The 23,783-nt window shown below is 46.6% G+C and overlaps 1 protein-coding gene across 1 annotated transcript in view; it reads right to left on the reverse strand.

Moving 5' to 3' along the window:
• ERBB4 (erb-b2 receptor tyrosine kinase 4) overlaps positions 1 to 23,783 on the reverse strand; it is a 535,358-nt gene that overhangs the window by 246,408 nt on the left and 265,167 nt on the right. The window contains exons 11-13 of the mRNA XM_060257067.1: positions 14,977 to 15,109; positions 7,395 to 7,488; positions 5,635 to 5,789 (exon numbers count right to left, since the gene is read on the reverse strand). Coding sequence (XP_060113050.1) covers positions 5,635 to 5,789; positions 7,395 to 7,488; positions 14,977 to 15,109 — 382 coding nt within the window. The remainder of the gene's footprint in view (positions 1 to 5,634; positions 5,790 to 7,394; positions 7,489 to 14,976; positions 15,110 to 23,783) is intronic.

Here is a 23,783-nt window from a genome sequence, read left to right on the forward strand (position 1 = left end):
GCAAAGTGGTAAAGCTGCAGTACTGCAGTCCAAGCTCTGCTCACGACCTGAATTCGATCCCATCGGAAGCTGGGTTCAGGTAGCCGGCTCAAGGTTTACTCAGCCTTCCATCCTTCTGAGGTCGGTCAAAGGAGTCCCCAGCTTGTTGGAGGGAAAGTGGAGATGACTGGGGAAGGCAAGGGCAAACTGCCCTGTAAAAAGGTTGCCGTGAAAACATCGCAATGTGACGTCATCCCATGGGTCGGTAGTGACTCGCTGCTTGTGCAGGGGACTACCTTTACTTTTTTAAAAAAAATTATGTGAACTGCTCTCAGGCATGGCTACTGAAAACTTTCAGGCTACATTTGAATCCAGACACTTCTCCAAAATGTGGCAATTCCATGTTTTGTATGGATTGATAAGCCCATGCAATTTATTGTATGTTGGCAAGACCTCCCCCCCCCTCTGCTGTCAAGTCACGGTAGATTTACGGTGTCCCTGTAGGATTTGTAAGGCAAGAGAGAGTCAGCGGTACTTTGCTATTGCCTGCCTCATCGTCAAGACCCTGGTATTCCTTGGCGATCTCCCATCCAGATACTATCCAGGGCTGACTCTTTGTGACCCCATGAACCAAGTCACGCCAGGCCCTCCTGTCTTCCACCATCCTCCAAAGTCCGCTCAGATTCATGTTCGTTACATCAGTAATGTTGTCCAGCCATCTCCTCTTTTGCCGTCCCTTTCTTCTTTGTCCTTCTGTGTTTCCCAGCATCAGGGTCTTCTCCAGGGAGTGCTCCCTTCTCATTTGGTGGCCAAAGTATTTGAGCTTCAGCTTCAGCATCTGACCTTCCAGGGAACAGACTGGGTTGATTTCCCTTAGGACTGACTGATTGGATCTTCTTGCAGTCCAAGGGACTCTCAAGGTTCTTCTCCAGCACCACAGCTCAAAAGCATCTCTTCTTCTGCGCTCGGCTTTCCTTATGGTCCAGCTCTCACAGCCATACATTACTACTGGGAATACCATCACTTTGACTATACGGACTTTTGTTGGCAGGGTGATGTCTCTACTTTTTATTATACTGCCCAGGTTCGCCATAGCTGTCCTCCCAAGGAGCAAACGTCTTTTAATTTCATGGCTACTGTCACCATCTGCAGTAAGACTACGCATTCCTTTTTTAAAAAAAAATAGGCTTTCAGAGCCTCACAGTAAGGTTGGAAATAAGATCTCAGAGGCACTATTTCTTGAACTGAATCATAGTTCCAGCTGCTTTCTCTTTTTTGTCATTGAAATGTTGTGTACTTATAAATACATCCAATGTGACATCAATAGAGTTTTGCTTTAGAGGAAAGCGCTTTGGAGACACGCTTTGGGTTCAATGCAGCCTAATGGCTTGAATGACCGGTTGAATTTATCTCCTTTCACTTGAAATGCTTTTGCCCTTTGAGATGTTAAGAACATTCCAGATAAAAAGGCCAGAGAGTCAGCGTTTGCCTAACAGCTGCCAACTGGAATTGTTTCTCAGCAAGAGAAGAAAGCTTGTAATTTAGGGCTCTGTACCTTATTGGTACATATGAGTGTTTAATGTTATTTTGCTTGTTAACTGTTAATACATTATTTGTTATTCTTTTTTTTTTTTAAGATTTGCTGGGTATTCATGAAGTTGCTCGGATGTAGCCTACCAATATCAATTTGCATCCTCGTTCTCGTTAACAGATGTTGACTTTAGAGGGCTGGATTTATTTCAGATGGTGTTTTAAAAGGAATCAGCATGTATAGATATCCGAAGAACGTTCCAAATGGAGTCGCTTGCAGGCTGTGGTGGATTTTTGCCCTCTGAACGCTTGAGGGAACTGCATGCGAATTACTTCTCAATTGTTATTCATTCATCTCTGGATGCTTCTTTTATGAACCTTACACTAGTTATGCAGTATGAAAGCTGTGAGAATTGACGCTGTTCTCTTCTGTTGTGCATATTATTTGAATGTATTTATCATTTTCAATTAGTGGGCTCTGCTCAAGGTGGTTTGCTGCATATTTCTTTCCAACACGAGAAATCCTTCCTTTGAGCTTCCCTCTCTGTGTGGTTTCTATGCAAGGCGCTTCCAATTTTCTTATCATATACCTGCAATTTTAAAGGGCCAAGCAGAGGATGCCTTTGCCACAGTTTTTGGCAATGTTTCCACGATCTTACTTTCATTCCCCTAATGGCTCTGTTGTAATTAGATTTGCAAAACCAGCAAAAGGTCTTGTTTTGAATGGCAACAGCTGTTGACACCGACATTTGGTGGAATAATTTACTGGTTTAATTTTAGCAGCAAAACAATAAAAGCAGATGATGATTTTAGAGGAGCGTGGATATTCTTGAGATCACCCCCTTCCTCTTGGTGGGGCAGAATACAACCACCCAGGGCTTTTTTTTGTAGAAAAAGCCCAGCAGGATCTCATTTCCATATTAGGCCAGACTTCTTTGCAATATACCTAGAAAAAGATGTATTCAAAGCCAAACCAGACTGCTAATATCTGCCTGAAGAAGACTGCAGATTTATACCCCACCCTTCTCTCTGAATCAGAGACTCAAAGCGGCTTACAATCTCCTATGTCTTCTCCCCCCACAACAGACGTCCTGTGAGGTGGGTGCGGCTGAGAGGGCTCTCCCAGCAGCTGCCCTTTCAAGGACAACTCCTGCAATAGCTATGGCTGACACAAGGCCATTCCAGCAGCTGCAAATGGAGGAGTGAATTTAGGGGGAGGTGTTTGTGAGTTTTCTGCATTGTGCAAGGGGTTGGACTAGATGACCCTGGAGGTCCCTTCCAACTCTATGATTCTATGAGTGGGGAATCAAACCTGGTTCTCTCAGATAAGAGTCCGCACACTTAACCACTACACCAAACTGGTTCTCTTCTGAAGAAGACTGCAGATTTATACCCCACCCTTCTCCCTCAATCAGAGACTCAGAGCGGCTTACAATCTCCTATATCTTCTTTCTCCCACAACAGACACCCTGTGAGGTGGATGGCGCTGAGAGGGCTCTCACAGCAGCTGCCCTTTCAAGGACAACTTCTGTGATAGCTATGGCTAACCTAAGGTCATTCCAGCAGCTGCAAGTGGAGGAGCGAGGAATCAAACCTGGTTTTCCCAGATAAGAGTTCACACACTTAACCACCACACCAAACTGGCTCTCTTAAGTCTTGGATGAAGTATTCAGATAGCAGTCTCTCGTTATATAGCTTTATAAATTACCCACTTTGCTTTCTGACTAACCCCATCCATTATGTGGGTCAGACACAGCTTAAAAGAAAAAAAAAGAAGTCCTACATACATTAACTGGTCAGCTTGAGGTGAATGGACACATTTATTTAATTCTTAATTGGTTCCAAAAGCAATCGTTCAAAGCGACCCAGCTCTTCAACCAGAAGGATTATATTTGGGGGAAGAGAAAACTTTCCATTGAAGTCTTCTGGAAGTGGGAACTTTATTTCTCAGCAGCGACCAACGACATCTGCTCCATGAACATTAATGCTGAGACGCTCCGCTCAGAAGAAAAGAAAAGGCTCTTCAATACATATGAATGAGATTCTGTCTGTGTGCCAGCGTTCCTGGGAAGGCCGACTGAGAATGCTTCCGTGCAAGTGTGAACCCTCACAAGGAGCATTCATTGAAAACAAGAGCGATTTTCATAGGTTTTGGGGGGGGGGGGAGAAGCGTCAAGCTCAAGTCACTGGAACAGAAGGAGCGAAGCGGAAATGTAACCACGGAAAGCTAAAAGCAAAACTTGAGAAGACTGTGCAGCATTCCAGGCACAGACAGAAACATTTTCCAGGCCGAGTATTTTGGTTTGCATTTTACTTTTAAGAAATAATGTACTTTCTGCAGCTCAGTAAGGGAGAAATAATGCATGGACCGATACATCAATGGAAAGTGTAATCTTCATGATTTTTAATACAATCCAAACAGTCAGAGATGTTTGAGGCAGAAGCTGAGGTCAGGTGCTTTTTCCTGTCTTCCCACCTATGTAAAGCCTGACTTTAAGAACATAAGGGAAGTCATGTTGGATCAGGCCACTGGCCCCTCCAGTCCAACACTCTGTGTCACATAAGAACAGAAGAGAAGCCATGTTGGATCAGGCCAATGGCCCATCCTTTCCAACACTCTGTGTCACATAAGAACATAAGAGAAGCCATGTTGGATCAGGCCAATGGCCCATCCAGTCCAACACTCTGAGTCACATAAGAACATAAGAGAAGCCATGTTGGATCAGGCCAATGGCCCATCCAGTCCAACACTCTGTGTCACATAAGAACATAAGAGAAGCCATGTTGGATCAGGCCACTGGCCCCTCCAGTCCAACACTCTGTGTCACATAAGAACATAAAAAGCCCTGCTGGATCAGGCCAGTGGCCCATCCAGTCCAACACTCTGTGTCACATAAGAACATAAGAGAAGCCCTGTTGGAATCAGGCCAGTGGCCCATCCAGTCCAACACTCTATGTCACATAAGAAGCCCTGTTGGAACAGGCCAGTGGCCCATCCAGTCCAACACTCTGTGTCACATAAGAGAACCCATGTTGGATCAGGCCAGTGGCCCATCCAGTCCAACACTCTGAGTCACATAAGAACATAAGAGAAGTAGGAGCTCTTTTTTCTTATTGACAGACCTTGGATTCAGCAGAACCTTTCTGAGAGTTCCCCCTCCTCCTTCCCACCTACCTTGTCCATTGAAAGTAGGTGCAGCTGCATAACAATCCTTGGATGAGCTCCACCACCTATTTTTCTACAAAACGACCCCTGCTTATTGAAATCATCCAGAACTAAAGAGGAGGGTTTGCCTTAGGTGTTCTCTTCTGCCATCTTTCTCTGTGGATTTCCCACACGTTGTTGGAAACGTTCGCCGGGGCAGAACTCGAGAGCAACAGCATCCGCGGCTGTTCCAGAGAGTCATCGTTCCAGAACTCCTGCTAAAATGGATGTAAAAAACCCTCTGGTCCCAAAAGGACGCTTTATTTAAAGCTGCCAAAGAGAGAGAGAGAGAGATTGTGTCCTGTGGCAAAATCAGACCCCCGTTTGGATCCACACTCGTCCATGTGCCAAAAGCCACACATTAGAAAGTTTTGGAGGAAGAGAAAAGTGTTTGCTTTTGTGGCATCTGTGATGTAGCTTTCACGCACTGGTGCATTTGCCCTTTGGGAGGAAATTATTATTATTTACTTATAAATATCAAAAATAATACTCTTCCCCCCCACCCACCCATGAAATTCATTAGCAACAGAAGTGACAAGAATCGACTCATTCCTCACTCAGCGCTTAATACCAATGGGATTGGACCCCCTCAACAAAAAACATACATGACACAAACACCCTTGCATACACAAACACACCAATCTTGTATACCGTTGATAAAATTCCAATTTGCACCCAGCGCTACAGACACCATTAGGAATTAACCCCGGAAATCAACAGCGCAACGCAGGGTTACTCCAGTTTCATCCTGTTTATTTCTATGGGCTTAAACTGAAGTCGCTTCGTACAGAACGGTACAGTAATATCGCACAGGCCGATGCCCGCTACATCTCCATTTTTAAAAGCACAGCCTCCTATATAAGAACCACGTTCCAAGGTAAATATTGGTAAATACATGAGCAGCGGTTGTGCAAGCTTACCCTTGCGTACAGTTTGGATCACAGGAGTGACACTCGTGGTTCTCGTCAGCGTACTTGAAAATGAAGCTGTTGGTCCCCTGCACGCCATCGGGGCATTTTTCCACGCAGTTGGGGCCGTCTTTAAAATGGGAGCACTTGGTGCAGTGGTCTGGCCCCTGGGTAGAAAGAAAGACATGCGATCAATAGGTTTCAACTTCTCACTGCCTTCTGGGAACATTCTGAAGGGCTCTTTCCCCAGCGATGGCTCAGTTGCCCTTTTCAAAATTCAGACGTTGGGGGTATGTCTCAGCTGTATGGGATTCTCCCAGATAGGGTGGACATGAATCTTCTACGCAGCTTGCAATGAACTAGTTTCTTGTTTAAATGACGAGGCACTGTGTGGCCTATACTACTGTATACAGCTTGATGCAAGCAGGGCTTTTTTTGTAGCAGGAACTTCTTTGCATATTAGGCCACACCCCCTGATGGAGGTCCCTGATGGAAGAGCCCTGCTAGATCAGACCAGGGAGGGTCCATCTAGTCCAGCCTCCCATCTCACACAGTAGCCAACTGGTTCCTCTGAAGGGCCAACAAGAGGGCATGGAGGCTGAGGCCTTCCTAAGAACCTCAGAAGAGCCCTGTTGGATCAGACCAGGGAGGGTCCATCTAGTCCAGCCTCCCATCTCACACAGTAGCCAACTGGTTCCTCTGAAGGGTCAACAAGAGGGCATGGAGGCTGAGGCCTTCCTAAGAACCTCAGAAGAGCCCTGTTAGGTTCTTATGTTCTTAAAGAGGAAATAGCGAAGGAGGGGACAAGGATAAATCTCCTGATATATACAAGATAGATATATAGATAGATGATAGATAGATGATAGATAGATAGATAGATAGATAGATAGATAGATAGATAGATGATAGATAGATGATAGATAGATAGATAGATAGATAGATAGATAGATAGATAGATAGATGATAGACAGACAGATAGATAGATGATAGATAGATAGATAGATAGATAGATGATAGATGATAGATAGATAGATGAAAGATAGATAGATGATAGATAGATAGATAGATAGATAGATAGATGATAGATAGATAGATAGATAGATAGATGATAGACAGATAGATGATAGACAGACAGATAGATAGATGATAGACAGATAGATAGATAGATAGATAGATAGATAGATAGATAGATAGATAGATAGATAGATAGATAGATGATAGACAGATAGATAGATAGATAGACAGACAGACAGACAGACAGATACACATACATATACATACATACATATACACACACACCCATAAACATGCATATATAAAACAAATGAACCAATAAAAAGATGAAAAAGTGGAGAACAAAAAATATAGAGAGTTTTTAAATATCATGTCAATGGGGAAAAAACAAGTCAAAAGATACTTCTAGAAATGTCAATGGTGTATTTTCTAAAAGAAATATTGAAGGAGACTTCTGCCCTTCTTTGCTAGTGAAGCACTCATCCGGTGCTTGTAAAATGTATATATATGTATGTATTTAAGAGGGGGATATCAGTGTATGGACAGGAACACACCCCTTGCCTTTCCCAGCATTGCCCCATGATGCATAAATCCTTCACTCAATTTTCATTCGACTAATTTAAAGGCAAAAGCAATCTCTGGAGTCCCCCCCCCCCACGTTGTCTTGTTCTAGTTAAAGAAAGGCCACAGGCAGATTGAAGAATAACAGCAAATTATGCGGTAATGGTGACCGCTTGCTGTGCATTCCGCATACTTACTGGTCCCCGGCATGTGATCCTATAATTCTCCATCTTCTCGCACTGGGGGTCACACTCCACACAGACCGAACCATTGGCAAACTCCCGGAATTCGCTAGGGAAACGATATTGTATTAATTTCATACATTTCTTAATGGCTTTCCTAAGAGTTTAAAAACATTTTATTTAGGCTCGTTCAAATGACTTGTGAAGATGTGTATACTTTATAGAACGACAATCCTCAGCGCCTGACGGGTCTCCTCTTGAACCTAACGGTGACGGCTGAACCAAAGGTGTCATTTTCATGGTGAGGCTTCCTATCGCTGGCCAATCTCAGCACACCCTTTAAACTGCCTTCCACTGAACCAGCCCCTTCGTCCATCATGGTCAGGTGTTGTCTACTCAAGATGGGCAGCATCTCTCCAGGGTCTCAGGCAGAGGTCTTTCATACCACCTTGTTATCTACTGGGCTTTCTGTTTGGCGGGAAATGTGTCACGCTCTGCGAGTGCCGGCAGGGAACGAGACTCAGTCCCAGGCAGGGTATGAGCTGAAGAGTAGAGGCAGAACCACCAGAGCAAGTCCAAAATGCAGAGTCTCAATCCAGTCTGAGGTCAGGGACAATCAGAACAGGAGCCAGGAAAGAACTATGTCCAAAAACACTAACCGGAAGCTGGGTCGTTCAAGGCAGAAGTCCAGAAGCCGAGGATCAGGTTTCAAATCAAGCCGGGGGTGGCGGGGGGGGGGGGAGGCAGTTGCAAAGTTAGATGTGTTGCTTCCACAGAGGAATCTGCCCAGAGCACAGAGCTTAATAGCTTGCTGCGGCTGTTTCGGATTAGCAAGCAACTAGGCTCCTGTTAGAACTCGGGACTCAGGGAATGCCTCACCCTTGACCGTGCTTCTCAGTGCCTGAGGGCCCAATCCTGGCAAAGATTCTCTCACAGATGAGTCATTCATGGAGGTGAGTTGGGGGGTGGGGGGCTCTGTGCTTGTGCCTGCTCAACTGCAGAGAATGAGGGTGGGAGCAGCCGACTGTCAGTTTCTTCTGAGGGACTGACTGCTGTGGTGTCGGAGGGCTGAGCTGCTGGTTCTGCTGTGACTGGCAGGTCCCCTACAACATCGCCCGTGACAAAACGCTAGAGACTCTTGATAGTTTTGAACACTAAGCAGTAGCCAATGAGCAGTCTTGGTGTGAAACTTGACTGCCGTGATTTGGTATGGGATTCTGGGAGGGGGTTTCGCTTGCATGTATATAAGTGGGATCATGCCATTTTGGCCATAGCATGTACCAATAAAGCATGTTCCTGTTTGAACTCCAATGGATGTATTTAATAACCAACCCTGCATTTAATAACCTACTGTCCGGTCTTTTTAACCGCACTCCACTTGCAGCTGCTGGAATAGCCTTGGGTGTCATGAACCCTGACGAGCGGGAGCTGGAAGGGTTAACAGACACGGAAGAGTTGCCAGCCAGTTCCTCAGCTGAACAAACAGCAGCTTGCCCATCAATCACTCTCCCCACATTCTAGGCACCAGTGTCAGCTGTTGACAATCAATCTCCTCCAATCTCTCCCCCTCCCATCTCAAGAGTTCGAAGCAGGCTCCGGAAAGAACTTTCAGAGCAAAGACATGAGGCACGCCGATGCTTCAGATCTCTCAGCCCTGAGTTCTAGCAGAGTTGCTGCCACCCTGGGAGCAGGCTGATTGAGGCTCCCATATAACTGCCACCCAGGACCTGGTAACCTTGTGGAAGCAGGAAGTCTATTCCCTGGCTTGCATCCACGCTCCTTCCTGATCCTGACCTGCTTGAATTCCTTGGCACTTTGACCTTTTGGCTTTTGGACACTGACTTCTTATTCCGGTTTGCGATTTTGCTTTGGTGACTTGGCTCCTGCTTGACTTCCTGGACTTTGACCTTGGACTGGCTTTGGACTCCTGCCTGCACCCTGAGAATGTGACATTGGGTTAGCCATAGCTATCTCAGGAGTTGTCCTTGAAAGGGCAGCTTCTGGGAGAGCTCTCTCAGCCCCACCCACCTCACAGGGTGTCTGTTGCAGGGGAGGAAGATAAAGGAGATTGCGAGCCGCTCTGAGACTCTGATTCAGGGAGAAGGGAGGGGTAGGTGGGGTATTAATCTACAGTCTTTGGGGCATAAATCTATGGTCTTTGGTTAAAAAAAAAGGCTGGTTGGGGACTCCGGCCATAGGCAATTCATCCTCTGATCCATATATAATATTAACACAGCACATTCTTGTGGTAGGAGAAATACCAAGAGGAAATCTAACCTAAAACCTGAAAGAAATGGCAATAAAGACACACAGTCCTTGGCTAGTTGCCATGTTCTCTTTGCAAAGTTGAAGATACATGTAAGACAGCACTAAGTGCTTTCCTTGGGAGTGGGATGGGGAACAGAGAGGAGGATTATAGCCAAGGAGAACAATTACGAAGCTTGAAATGATCCTTTCTTGAAATTCAACTTTGGCTATATCTGAGCACTTTTATTCTTTATAGCATCATACTTGTCTATCCAGGGGAACAGTGGCTAAAATTGCACCAAGGATGAGTTTGTAAAAAAGGCTTTTTTTGCTACAGATTTTGAAAAGAAAAATCTTTCAGGGAAATTGGCTTTGATTACGAGATGCTAATGGGTAATCTGGACTTCTTTCATACACCCTCTGGATAGACTCTCTCTCTCTCTTTCCTCCAGCCTTCACTTTCAAAAGCAGCTTAGCACATGCTTAATTGAAGCATATTGACTTCTTAGTTAAATACACTTTCTCAAAATCAGCCCCAAGGGGAGGGAGTGCATTCAAGGGAGATTCATTCAAAATGCAACTTCTGAAAATCAATTAATTTAAAGTCGCAATGCACTGAATTTTTCGCTTCTGAACATTTCGGAGATGTGTCGTCAAAGGCTTTCACTGCCTGGGTTCATTGGTGGTTATAGATTTTCCAGGCTGTGTGGCCGTGGTCTTTGCACTGGGAAACCTGGTGAGTTCTTTGACCCAGAGAAAACTCCAGTTTTCTGGGTTATACCTCTGAGGATGCCAGTCACAGTTGCTGGTGAAACGTCAGGTCTCACAATGCCAAGACCACGGCCATACAGTCCAGAAAATCTACAACAACTAAAACATTTGGGAGATAGTACTTTTTCAGGCGAAGAAGAAGAAGATATTGGACTTACATCCCGCCCTCCACTCCAAAGAGTCTCAGAGCGGCTTACAATCTCCTTTCCCTTCCTCCCTCACAACAGACAACCTGTGAGGTAGATGAAGATATTGGATTTATATCACGCCCTCTACTCCGAAGAGTCTCAGAGTGGCTCACAATCTCCTTTCCTTTCCTCCCCCACAACAGACACCCTGTGAGGTAGATGAAGATATTGGATTTATATCCCGCCCTCCACTCCGAAGAGTCTCAGAGCGGCTCACAATCTCCTTTCCCTTCCTCCCCCACAACAGACACCCTGTGAGGTAGATGAAGATATTGGATTTATATCCCGCCCTCCACTCCGAAGAGTCTCAGAGCGGCTCACAATCTCCTTTGCCTTCCTCCCCCACAACAGACACCCTGTGAGGTAGATGAAGATATTGGATTTATATCCCGCTCTCCACTCCGAAGAGTCTCAGAGCGGCTCACAATCTCCTTTACCTTCCTCCCCCACAACAGACACCCTGTGAGGTAGATGAAGATACTGGATTTATATCCTGCCCTCCACTCCGAAGAGTCTCAGAGCGGCTCACAATCTCCTTTACCTTCTTCCCCCACAACAGACACCCTGTGAGGTAGATGAAGATATTGGATTTATATCCCGCCCTCCACTCCGAAGAGTCTCAGAGCGGCTCACAATCTCCTTTACCTTCCTCCCCCACAACAGACACCCTGTGAGGTGGGTGGGGCTGGAGAGGGGTCTCACAGCAGCTGCCCTTTCAAGGACAACCTCTGCCAGAGCTATGGCTGACTCAAGGCCATTCCAGCAGCTGCAAGTGGAGGAGTGGGGAATCAAACCCGGTTCTCCCAGATAAGAGTCCGCACACTTAACCACTACATCAAACTGGAGATGCAAACTGCCCAGCTTCCCTTTTTCTGTCTATTTTTGCAGGAGTTCACACTTGTGGGCTTGGCAATGCTTTATCTTCTCTGTCTTTATTGCAACACAGTCCCAGCCATTCAAAGAACATACAGCGTCTGTGCTAACACTACAGTATCCCCCAGCCAATCAGCTCTTCTATCACTAAAATATGAAGAAAGGCCACCCACTACAGATAAGAATCCGCACACTTAACCACTGAGAGCCAGTTTGGTGTAGTGGTTAAGTGGGTGAACTCTTATCTGGGAGAACCGGGTTTGGTTCCCTGCTCCTCCACTTGCACCTGCTGGGATGGCCTTGGGTTAACCCAGGAGTGGGGAACAGTGGCTCTCCAGATGCTTTTTTGCCTAAAACTCCCATCAGCCCCAGCCATTGGCCATGCTGGCTGGGGCTGATGGGAGTTGTAGGCAAAAAACATCTGGAGAGCCACTGTTCCCCACCCCTGGGTTAGCCATAGCTCTTGTAGGAGTTGCCCTTGAAAGGGCAGCTGTTGTGAGAGCCCTCTCAGCCCCACCCACCTCACAGGGTGTCTGTTGTGAGGGAGGAAGGGAAAGGAGATTGTGAGCCACTCTGAGACTCTTTAGAGTGGATGGTGGGATATAAATCTGCAGTTGTCGTCGTCTTCTTATCTGGGAGAACCGGGTTTTATTCCCCACTCCTCCACTTGCAGCTGCTGGAATGGCTTTGGGTCAGCCAGAGCTCTCGCAGAGTTGTCCTTGAAAGGGCAGCTTCTGGGAGAGCTCTCTCAGCCCCACCCACCTCATGGGGTGTCTGTTGTGGGGGGAGAAGATATAGGAGATTGTGAGCCGCTCTGAGTCTCTGATTCAGAGAGAAAGGTGGGGTATAAATCTGCAATTCTTCTTCTTCTATATCAAACTGGCTCTTACTTTAATCAGAAAGATCTTAGCTGACATGGATTAGCTCTGGATCAACCCGAAGGGGCCATGAATGCCCTTCACCCAAGCCCATTAGGGGTCACAGCATCTAATAGCCTGGGGCAAAGGGGGGGGAAGGGTGAAGCAGCACCTTCATGATTGCTGCCTTGAAGTCTTTGAAGGGCTGTCGCTTACTGGAGTGCAGGGAGCTTTTCCTGTTAGCAGCAGAGGAGAGGAGTTGCAAGAATGGGCTTTAATGAAGGGCAGGGGGATACTATGGCTGGATATAAGGGTTGGGAAATTACAGTCAGAGTTGTTCATCGAGGGAATCCGATACCAAGGAAGGTGGTGAGCTCCCCTTCATTGGGAGCCTTTAAGCAGCAGCTGGACTAACACTTGTTGGGGACGCTCTAGGCCAGTGATGGCTAACCTTTTCAGCTTGGTGTGTCGAAAATTGGGAAAAAGTGTAGTCTTCCTCGGGTCGCGTGTCACTTCAACCACACTCACCAAATGAGGGGGCCGCAGGAGAACCAGGCACAAAGGATCCAGTGCGCGGTCTGCGGCCTAGGTCAGACTAGGGTTGCCAAGTCCAATTCAAGAAATATCTGGGGGCTTTGGGGGCGGAGCCAGGAGACTTTGGGGGTGGAGCCAGGAGACATTGGGGTGGAGCCAGGAACAAGGGTGTGACAAGCATAATTGAACTCCAAGGGAGTTCTGGCCATCACATTTAAAGGGACAGCACACCTTTTAAAATGCCTTTCTTCCATAGGAAATAATGAAGGATAGGGGCACCATCTTTTGGGGCTCATAGAATTGGACCCCCTGGTCCAATCGTTTTGAAACTTGGGGGGGTATTTTGGGGAGAGGGGGATCCCCTGCCCCCACCTGGGGATTGGTAACCCTGCGGGAAAGGGTGTATCTTTTTTTCTTCCCGCCTTTTCTCCTCCAGCGCTTGTCAAGGGAAGCCAAGGGGGGCGACCCAATGCTCCCCTCCCCTTGCTCTTTTGCAACCCACACACAGCCCCCATCACCCACCCCCTTCCTCCTCTTCCAAGCTGAAAAGGGCAGCTTGTCCTTTAAATCTGAAACCCCGCCTCTGGCAGGCGGCCATGAGAAAGAGCGAGAGAGAAAAGTGAGAAAGATCACGTTGGTTGCAAAAAAAAGCCCCAGGACCGGGTGGAGGAGGAGGAGGAGGGGGGGCAGCCCCATAACAGGCCCAAGAGCGACGCCCTCTCGGGCATTGCACCCCACACACACTGCTGCAATGCCATCTCTGCCTCCCCCCCCCCCAGTCGCTCCGTGCAAACAAACGGAAAAAAAACACGCCTGCCTTGCTCCTGCATTTGCAAAGCCGGCATTGCAAAGGCGCGACCCGCCGAGGAGGGCACTTCTTTCCCCCCCCGCCTCTTTTTTTGCAATGCTCTTTTTTTCTTTCTTGCTGTACCCACCTATTTCCTCAGGCCCCGGGGAGGGCGGGAAAAGGGGGTTGCAAAGCTCGGCCCTGTTGCGAGGAGGAGGAGGCGCGTTTGGCTGCCTCTGCTTTGGGTGGGGGACGGGTTGCGCCAGGAGGCTGTCTCCTCCCACCCCCAGGTCAAGGCGAGGCGCTGGCAGCGTCAGCCAACCTTCCCTCCCACCCCCAACCTTCCCTCCCACCCCCACCCCTGGCCTGGAGCCGGGGAAAGAGGCGGCGGCCCGCTGTGCTGCTGCTGCCTCTTCTCGCCTTCACCTTAGCAGCTGCTGCTCCTCCGAGACGGGCTCAGCAGCCTCCGAAGGACTTGCGGCTTGCCACGCTCCTTGGTTTCCGGTGTGTCAGCCAAATTGCCTCGCGTGTCACCAGTGATACGCGTGTCATAGGTTCGCCATCATGGCTCTAGGCTGATCCTGCATTGAACTAGACTAGATGGCCTCTATGTCCCCTTCCAGCTCTAGGATTCTATGACAGGCGAGGTGAACTCCTGAGCTATCAGTGAACAATTTCTCTAGGAAAATCCTTTGCCTTTCAGAAAAAGGTAGCCTAGCAAAACAGAATGGCCTTTAAGGGTGGATGTGCAAACTCAGAATCTTATTTTTCTCCCCCCCTGCATTTCCCTCTGGCAGCAGAAAATGATGAATATCTTGTCCTCATTCCCCACTTTGCCACTCATTTCAATTGGCTTACACTGGAGTAACTCTACACAGGATGGCACAGTTGGAAGCTGAAGGCATGCCTGCTCCATATGAGTGCATGTCTAGTACAACTTAAAGCTGGGGTGTCAAACATGCGGCCCGAGGGCCAAATCAGGCCCCAGAGAGATCCTATTAGGCCCATGAGCAACTCGCTGTCATCTGCTTCCTTCTTCTCTTGCTTCCTTCTGCATCACAGCTTGCTTTGCCAGGCTTGCACAGGAGCTACTGCGCAAAGCCTCTGTTTTCTCCATTGGCTGACCGGCACATGAAGCAACTTGTGTACAAAAGCGTGCAATGCCCAGCCATTTCATGCTTCCCCCTGGGTCTTAGGCTCAAAGCATTGACCATAAGATTACTGTAATGAATGTCAATTTATCAAAAGTGGGTTGCATTGATGTCAGATCCGGCCCTCGTAACAAATGAGTTTGACACCTCTGTCCTAAAGGAAGGCTGGGGGTGGGGGGAAGAGCTTACCCATCGTAGAGATTGCAGGCATCTACACACGTCCTTCCTCTGATGAAGCGCTTACAGGACAAGCACTGGTCTGGCCCAGGGCCCCAGCACCCATCTTTGGAGCACAAGCGGCTGCAGATCATCCCCTCCGCAGCTGTGAAAGGAAGGAAGGAAGGAACAACAATTTGTGACATATTTCCTCGACACGTAGGGCTGGATCCTGAAACTCAGAATACATGAACACGTGAAGCTGCTGCATACAGATAAGAACTCTCAGGATATAACAGCCTCTGGAAACACATCACACTATTATTATTATTATTATTATTATTATTATTATTATTATTATTATTATTATTATTATTATTATTATTATTATTATTATATTAAATTTATGAATCGCCTCATCCCGGCCCATGCCGGACTCCAGGCGATGTGGAACAAAAGGTACACATAAAGTCAATAAAACCAGTAATTTAAAACAGTTACAACCCAATGAGCCTACTTTATAGTGTGCTGTAATTCTGCTTTCCAGGCATTGGGGGCCGTTCCCCCCTTAAGTAGAGGGGGAGAAGGCGGGCTGCCAGCCCGGCAGCCATCGCTGTCCTCAACCAAAAGCCTGGCAGAACATCTCTGCTTTGCAGACCCTGCGGAATTGTGAAAGATCCCGCAGGGCCCTGGTGTCTTCTGGCAGAGAGTTCCACTAGGTTGGGGCCAGGACAAGTCTTGGCCTTTGTTGAGGACAGCCGGACCTCTTTTAGTGGTTTCTCTTTTTAGTGATTTCTTATCGTCCCGATCCAGCTCATAATTACTATAGTTCGAATGCTACAGTGGGAAATTGTTGCTTGGACTTTCAGGACTATGGTGAGAAATTTTCAAGAACCGGATGGCAAGGATTTTGGATCTGCACCTTTAAATGTGAATGGACACATCTGCGCATCTCCTGGGTGCTGAAGCTGTCGCCGCCATCTTTGGATTTCAGGGTGTTTTTTTTAATCATAGTTTGCATATTTCTGTGTATTTCTGTTGTTAAAACTGTGCATATTATGAAAGAGAATCTGTGATGGCATTGCCTGAACAATTGTTTCATATACTGCAGGGGTGGCCAATGGTAGCTCTCCAGATGTTTTTTGCCAACAATTCCCATCAGCCCCAGCCATTGGCCATGCTGGCTGGGGCTGATGGGAGTTGTAGGCAAAAAAACATGTGGAGAGCTACCGTTGGCCACCTCTGGTATACTGAATTGGACCAGTGGTCCCTCAAACTCAGTCCTTTCAACTGGAGATGCCGGGGATTGAACTTGGGACTTTGGGCCACTCTGATGCTCTGGCAATCAGTCACAACCTCTCCCAAGGAAACTGGTTCCTGCCACCTCTTCTGACTCTTAAAACCCCAACAGGCAAGATTCTTTGTGTGAGGATGAACTATTTATATGGCAGCTACTGGTATGGTGAGATGCCGTTGCTGTGGCCAGGAGGAAACACAAAGGTCCCAGTCCTCTGCATGTATGCCGGACTGGACTAGCCAGGCAGGCCAAAGAGAGAAGCAATCCCCTGGAGGGTCTGCCTCAACATCACAAACATGCCCACCTATTTGCCAGAGGAACAACAAGGCAGCATGCAGTGTGTCAAGAACTAATTAAAGGTAGAATGAACACATCAAAAAAGGGCTACATTTCTCAAACCACCAAATTCTTCAGAGTCCCTAATTCCTTTGGCCAACAGATGCACTGGATGGCAGGCAATGAACATATGAAGCTGCCTTATACTGAATAAGACCTTCGGTCCATCAAAGTCAGTATTGTCTTCTCAGACTGGCTGCGGCTCTCCAAGGTCTCAAGCTGAGGTTTTTCACTCCTACTTACCTGGACCCTTTTTGGAGATGCCGGGGATTGAACCTGGGACCTTCTGCTTACCAAGCAGATTCTCTACCACTGAGCCACCGTCCCTGCTCATACCTGTCTTCCCAGTTCCAAGAAAAACAAACTGGTATCTGACCTCTTGGTATAGCATACAGCTATTTGTTAATGCCTTCATACACTGTCGCAACTGGCTATGCTTTATACTTCTGCAGAGCTTAAGGAACGGCAGGATCTTCTCAACGGGTGCCCCAGACAGAAACTCCTGCATTAAATGATGGCTACTCAATCCAAAGCACCATACTGGCAGTCCAAGGGCTGAGGCAACAAACCGGCTGTGTCACTTTCTGTTGTTGTCAACAAGTGCAACTGACTTATGGTGACCCTACAGGGTTTTCAAGGGAACAGACGTTCAGAGGTGGGTTGCCATTGCCTGCCTCTGCATAGCAACCCCAGACTTCCTTGGTGGTCTCCCATCCAGGTATAAACAAGGCTGATCCTGCTTAGCTTCCGACATCTGACAAAGTTGATCTAGCCTGGGCCATCTAGGTCAATGCAAGAGATGTTCAGAGGTGGTTGGCCATTGCCTGCCTCTGCGTAGCAACCCCAGACTTCCTTGGTGGTCTCCCATCCAAGAACCAACCAGGGCTGATCCTCCTGGTTTCCAGCATCTGCTGAAATCAGGCTACCTTGGGACATCTAGGTCAAGCCAAGAGACAAATGGAGGTGGTTTGCCCTTGTCTGCCTCTGCATAGTGACCCTGGACGTCCTTTGTCTTCTTCATCCAAATACCAACTGGAGATATAGGAACTCTTTGAAAGAAAATGGTGGAATAACCTTCAGTTGGGTTAATGATTCCAGTTGCCTATCTGGATGCTTGGCAGCTGCATCCACACACCATGACAGCTCATGGTTGACCCACAAAAAGATACATAAACACATGACACCTTTGGTCTATCCAGGGCAGGCTTTTCAGGTTCATGTCAAGGTCATTCACAATCCCTGCTACTTGATACCAGGGAGGGAATGAAACTGGGACCTTCTGCATTGGAAGGCAGTTGTTCTACCACTGAGGCATGCCTGCTTGGAAGTCCTGACCTTCGTGCGCCCTTCTCCCCCTGCATCCACAGCTCCGAAATTAATCACTTCTGCATTCATGACAAACCACGTTCTGTACGGCTGTGATCACACACTCCAAATAATGCCCTTTCAATCCACTTTCCCACTGGATTTTACTGTGTGAACAGGCAAAATCCAGTTGGGAGAGTAGACTGAAAGTGGATTGAAAGTGCATCGTTTTGTGTGTGCGATCACAGCCCATGAGTGGCAAAATGTCATTTATATTCCTGCCTCTAAACCAGGTTTGCAAACCACAGTTTAACCCTGCAACTGAGACAAGAGAACAAACCATGGCTTGCAATGCAGACTAAAGATCAATTGCAGAAGTCGTTCATGTCTACATGGGCTCGAGAACTTCCAATTCTGGTTCCCACAGCAACAAACCACAGTTTGTCTATGTCTGTAAATGCAGCCATTACAATAAAGGGATGCATAACTGAACTACTGAATCATTAAACATGCCATATATCGCATTTAAAAGTCCCATACTGCCCATTCTTCTGAAATTGGAACCTTCTGGAAAGCCATACTTGAAAATGAACCTCTGTTCCCAATGAAGATGAACAAGCCCCTCTACTCATATAAGAGGGAAAAACCTCACAGAAATTTTTCATTAAAAACCTTTCCTTGTCAGACACTTTTATTAAAGGAAAGTTCCACCGACAGTTATTACTCCACTAATTAAACAAGCAGGAATCGAGACAATTAGGCTATAAAGATTTACAAACTTAATTGACTGAAGGAGAAACCTGCCGTTTTCCAAAACAGAACCGATAAATGATTCCAAAACACTGAGGGGCCATTCAACAGCTATTCTCTATTTGGGCTCATCAGTAGCCCCCATTATCAGAGAAGAAAGGGGTGCTACCATGTTCCTCTGACCCATTGTTTGTTATGCCCACAACTGGCATTCCCCTTTTCATAACACAAACATGAATCATCATGTCCCAGTTACAAGACCAGAGCGAATGCTCCAAGAGACTGCATGCGGGGATCCAAGAAATCATCAAGATTCTTCTGGTCTCCATTGAGAAAGGTTGTCCTAAGGGCTCGCATACAACAACCAGACTCTAACCTAGGGTTGCCAGGTCCAATTCAAGAAATATCTGGAAACTTCGAGGTGGAGCCAGGAGATTTTGGGGGTGGAGCCAGGAGAAATTGGGAGTGGAGCCAGGAGCAAGGTTGCAACAAGTGTAATTGAACTCCAAAGAGAGTTTTGGCCATCACATTTAAAGGGACCACTCACCTTTTAAATGCCTTCCCTCCACTGGAAACAATGAAGGACAGGGGCACCTTCTTTTGGGGCTCATAGAATTGGACCCCCTGGGCCAATCCTTTTGAAACTCGAAGGGTATTATGAGGAGAGGCACCAGATGCTTTGCGCAAAATGTGGCGTCTCTATCTCATAAAAACCAGTCCCCCCCAGAGCTCCAGGTAACCGCAGATCAATTATCCATCATACCCTATGGGAATTGGTCTCACTAGGGAATAACGGAGTGCCCAGCAGACATCCCCCCCCCCCGTTTTCTGATGACCCTGAAGTGGCGGGAGAGTCTCCAAACCGGGGGATCCCCTGCCCCCACCTAGGGATTGGCAACCCTACTCTAACCAGTCATCCCAACTGCACGCTAGTTCAGGCTCTTCTCATTCTATGGTTTACTGCAGGGGTGGCCAACGGTAGCTCTCCAGATGTTTTTGCCTACAACTCCCATCAGCACCAACCATTGGCCATGCTGGCTGGGGCTGATGGGAGTTGTAGGCAAAAAAAACATCTGGAGAACTACCGTTGGCCACCCCTGGTTTACTGGATGTGTTCTGAGGACACCGTCTTCTGATTTTGTAAGACAGAAAACCTAAGGCCACGGTGGGTGGTGCAAGGAAAGTGAAAATTAGATTTTGTTGCTCAGCTAAGGATTCTCTACGCATGTTTTGTCAACAGGCTTCTTTAGGGAAATCTGTTGGTCTTCCAATGTTCTGTCAGCAAAACCACACAAGATCAGTTTTTAAATGCATAATAAAAGAAATATTTTTACTTTACTTGAGCCATTGACCTTATTTTTTTAAAAAAAATCTTTTAGAGTCCGGTTTGGCCCTTTTATCTTTTTCATTTCGATTTTGTAGCTTAGCTTCATTCAATTGCATTATACTGTTTTTAACTCTGTTCATCTCCAAGTCTGTAATCCAATTTTATTACCTTGATTGCTGTATGCATTATATTACATTAAAAAAAAAAAAAAGCTGTACTCTGCCGTGGGTCTCAAATGAGGAAGGCCAACTATCATGCGCCTTATTTTGTTTTGTTGCTCTTTTGGTTTGCTAATTTAACGTATTGTTTTAATTTTTAAATTGTAGGTTTTTATTGCTGTTCAGTTCAATGTTGTGATCCGCACTGAGCTCGTTATGGGAAAGGGTGGACTAGAAGCCTACTAAATAGATAAAATAAACTATGAATGGAGTAAATTGATAATAAATGGCCAGGTAGCTCTGCCCTTCAATCTGTACCCTATATAAAGTACCAGCTACTTCCTTCAAAATAAATAAAGTTTCCAGATAATGGTTTGTGATGCTTTCTTGGTGAGCCACAATGAGCTCCCGCTGAAATACTATTTTTTGATCACAAATTTCTTGGATCTTATAATATAGTGCAGGGGTGGCCAACGGTAGCTCTCCAGATGTTTTTTGCCTGCAACTCCCATCAGCCCCAGCCAGCATGCTGGCTGGGGCTGATGGGAGTTGTAGGCAAAAAACATCTGGAGAGCTACCGTTAGCCACCCCTGATATAGTGGTTTCTTAGGCATTGAAGAGGTGAGGTGGTCGTGATAAACAGCTCTTTATTAAGCACAGCAGCATGGTAGGTGGATGGCTGCGCTGATAAGACCGGAGAACGGGCCCACAGAGCCAACTATATACACTTCAGGGTTCCCGCACTACCATGTGATTGGGTCCTTCAAACCAGTCGGGGGCCTGTGATTGGAGCAGGGCAGCTCGGATTTGGATCCTACTCCCCATTGTTCCCAAGCTCAGTCTTTCAGGCTCCACTGAGCCAGGCAGTGACAAAGATAGATTCACATACATAACAGATCTATTCGCCTCCTTTCTGTTTGGACAACTGAAGTTCTGGCAGGGCGTCTGGTCCATACTGCAGACTTCCACGTGGCTTTTCACCTCAAACCTGAAATCCTAGAGAGCCACTAGAAAGTCAGAATTGAGAACAGTTCCCTTCTTCCCTGCTTGTTCCTCTCTTGTGCTCCTTTATTGGTCGCACCTCATATTAATCTCAAATGTGCCCAGTTCGGTTTGGTGTATCTTTCACCTCCTTGAGTTTCTTTACTTCAAGACCCAAATCTGCTCAATATGACAAGTTGATCAGATGCTGCAAAGGTATGCTGCCTTCTAAATGATTTGTCATCTGAAATTTGTCATCTTGAAATAAAAGGTTGCTTTATTCTTGAGTCTGGTAATCAAGGATCGACTGTCCAGTGCTTAGCTGCATATGACTGGTGTATTTTGTTATTTCTGCATCTCTTTTTTGCCTTATTTATAATCTGATATATGCAAATAAAGGCTTGAGGTAGTTTGAGTTTCTTTGCATTTTCACCCCCTCTGCTTTACTGACACAGACATATAAACTGACGGAACATCCCAAACGCGATGCATGAGATCACATCAAGATCCTTTTACTATTGCGCACGTGCAGTTCTGCACATAGTGAAGTGTTGCACATCCACACTTTGACACCAGGGTACAGACAGTTGCACCAAGAACGCCTTCTGGTAGTGTTCTATCAAAGTGTCTGCACAAGGATGAAGAGAAGGAAAAACTACACAAAGGAACTTAAGGAAGTGGAGATTTCTAATACGCTGACCAATGTTTAGCAATAAAACTAAGCAACTGAGTGCCACACAGGAGAAATTCAGATGAAGCGAAGGAAGATTCCCTAATAAACAGAAGTCCATTACCGAAAGCCAGTGTTTGGACTCTGTAAAGGGCAATTTCATGTTCATAGGTTGGTCCCAGTTTGGTGATGAGAGTCAGTGTGGTGTAGTGGTTAAGTGCGTGGACTCTTATCTGGGAGAACCGGGTTTGAATCCCCTCTCCTCCACTTGCACGTGCTGGAATGGCCTTGTCAGTCATAGCTCTCATGCGAGTTGTCCTTGAAAGGGCAGCTTTTGTCAGAGCTCTCTCAGTCCCACCCACCTCACAGGGTGTCTGTTGTGGGGGAGGAAGATAAAGGAGATTGTGAGCCGCTCTAAGACTCTGAGATTTGGAGTGGAGGGTGGGATATAAATCCAATATCTTCTTCGTATCCAGATTCATTGGGGCAATTAAAAAAAAAGATAAAAGTAGTTCCCTGACTCTGGGGTGATGTCACATCACAATGTTTTCATGGCAGACTTTTTACAGGGTGGTTTGCCATTGCCTTCCCCAGTCATCTATGCTTTCCCCCCAGCAAGCTGGGGACTCATTTTACCAACCAGAAGGATGGTCAGCCTTGAGCCGGCTACCTAAACCCAGCTTCCGCCAGAATCAAACTCAGGTCGTGAGCAGACCTTGGACTGTAGTACTGCAGCTTTACCATTCTGCGCCACAGCGCTCTTTGGGACAATAGAGGTGGCTACAGTTTATTTTGAATCCCTCCCCCCAGTTGCTTAAACTCTTTTCATCAGACTTCTAGGATGCCCAGGGAATGGACAAAGCTGTCTCTTTGAGGGCTTCAACTGAATTTGTTACTAAAGCACTTTGCGGATGAATTAGGACAATATTCCTATGCCCCTATGCCTTTCAAGTGGATCTGTCTGGACAGGACTGGGTTCCTTAAAAAGCAGACCAGCTCTTCCTGAAATCTTCACGTCAAAAGACGGCTTGTCTTGAAGTCTTTCCACCACTTAATTAAGGTCTACATACACATTTAAGGTCCGAAAAACACGCTAGTCTTGGATAATTTTTAATATCAGAATTGAAGTGTTTGGGCTTTAATTAAAGCTTAGTGGTTTTAAATGGTTTGGTAGGCAAATGTAATTTAATTATCGGTACAGCATTTCATTAGATAAATGAATACCCCAAGCCCTTCTCCGCTGCATCTCCATACGCTGCTGTCGTCTTCAGACTCTTCAAATGACAGATGCCTCTTTGAAATCACTGACAAAATGTCGGAAAGGATTTTTATCAACTCACTCCCCCCCCCTTTGATGCGCTGAATAAAGGCTTCAAGTAGACAGGGTTGTTTGCGGGGGTGGGGGGAGTATCGTAACATGAGATCGGCGGTACTGTCAGTTGCATCAGCAACAAACATTGCTGTGTTCTTGACAAAAGAGTCCAAAATGTGCTACTTATCTGAACCAACAAAGCATCTTTCAGAAGCCCATGGGGGGGAGTGGTTATCAAGGAAGCGTCTTCTTGCAACAAAACCTACTCATAGAATCATAGAGTTGGAAGGGACCTCCAGGGTCACCGAGTCCAACCCCCTGCACAATGCAGAAAACTCACAAACGCCTCCCCCTAAATTCACAGGATCTGCATTGCTGTCAGATGGCCATCTAGCCTCTGTTGAAAAACCTCCAAGAGGAGGAAGCCTGTTCCACTGAGGAATCGTTGTAACGATCAGGAAGTTCTTCCTAATGTTGAGCCGGAAACTCTTTGGATTTAATTTCAACCCATTGGTTCTGGTCCTACTTTCTGGGGGCACAGAAAACAATTCCGCACCCTCTAGATGACAGCCCTTCAAGTACTTGAAGATGGTGATCATATCACCTCTCAGCTGCCTTCCTCTCCAGGCTAAACATCCCCAGTTCCTTCAACTTTTCTTCATAAGACTTAGTCTCCAGACCCCTCAACATCTTCGTCGCCCTCC

The sequence above is a fragment of the Heteronotia binoei genome, chromosome 16 (assembly GCF_032191835.1).
Source record: "Heteronotia binoei isolate CCM8104 ecotype False Entrance Well chromosome 16, APGP_CSIRO_Hbin_v1, whole genome shotgun sequence".
In the NCBI taxonomy this organism is placed as follows: Eukaryota; Metazoa; Chordata; class Lepidosauria; order Squamata; family Gekkonidae; genus Heteronotia; species Heteronotia binoei.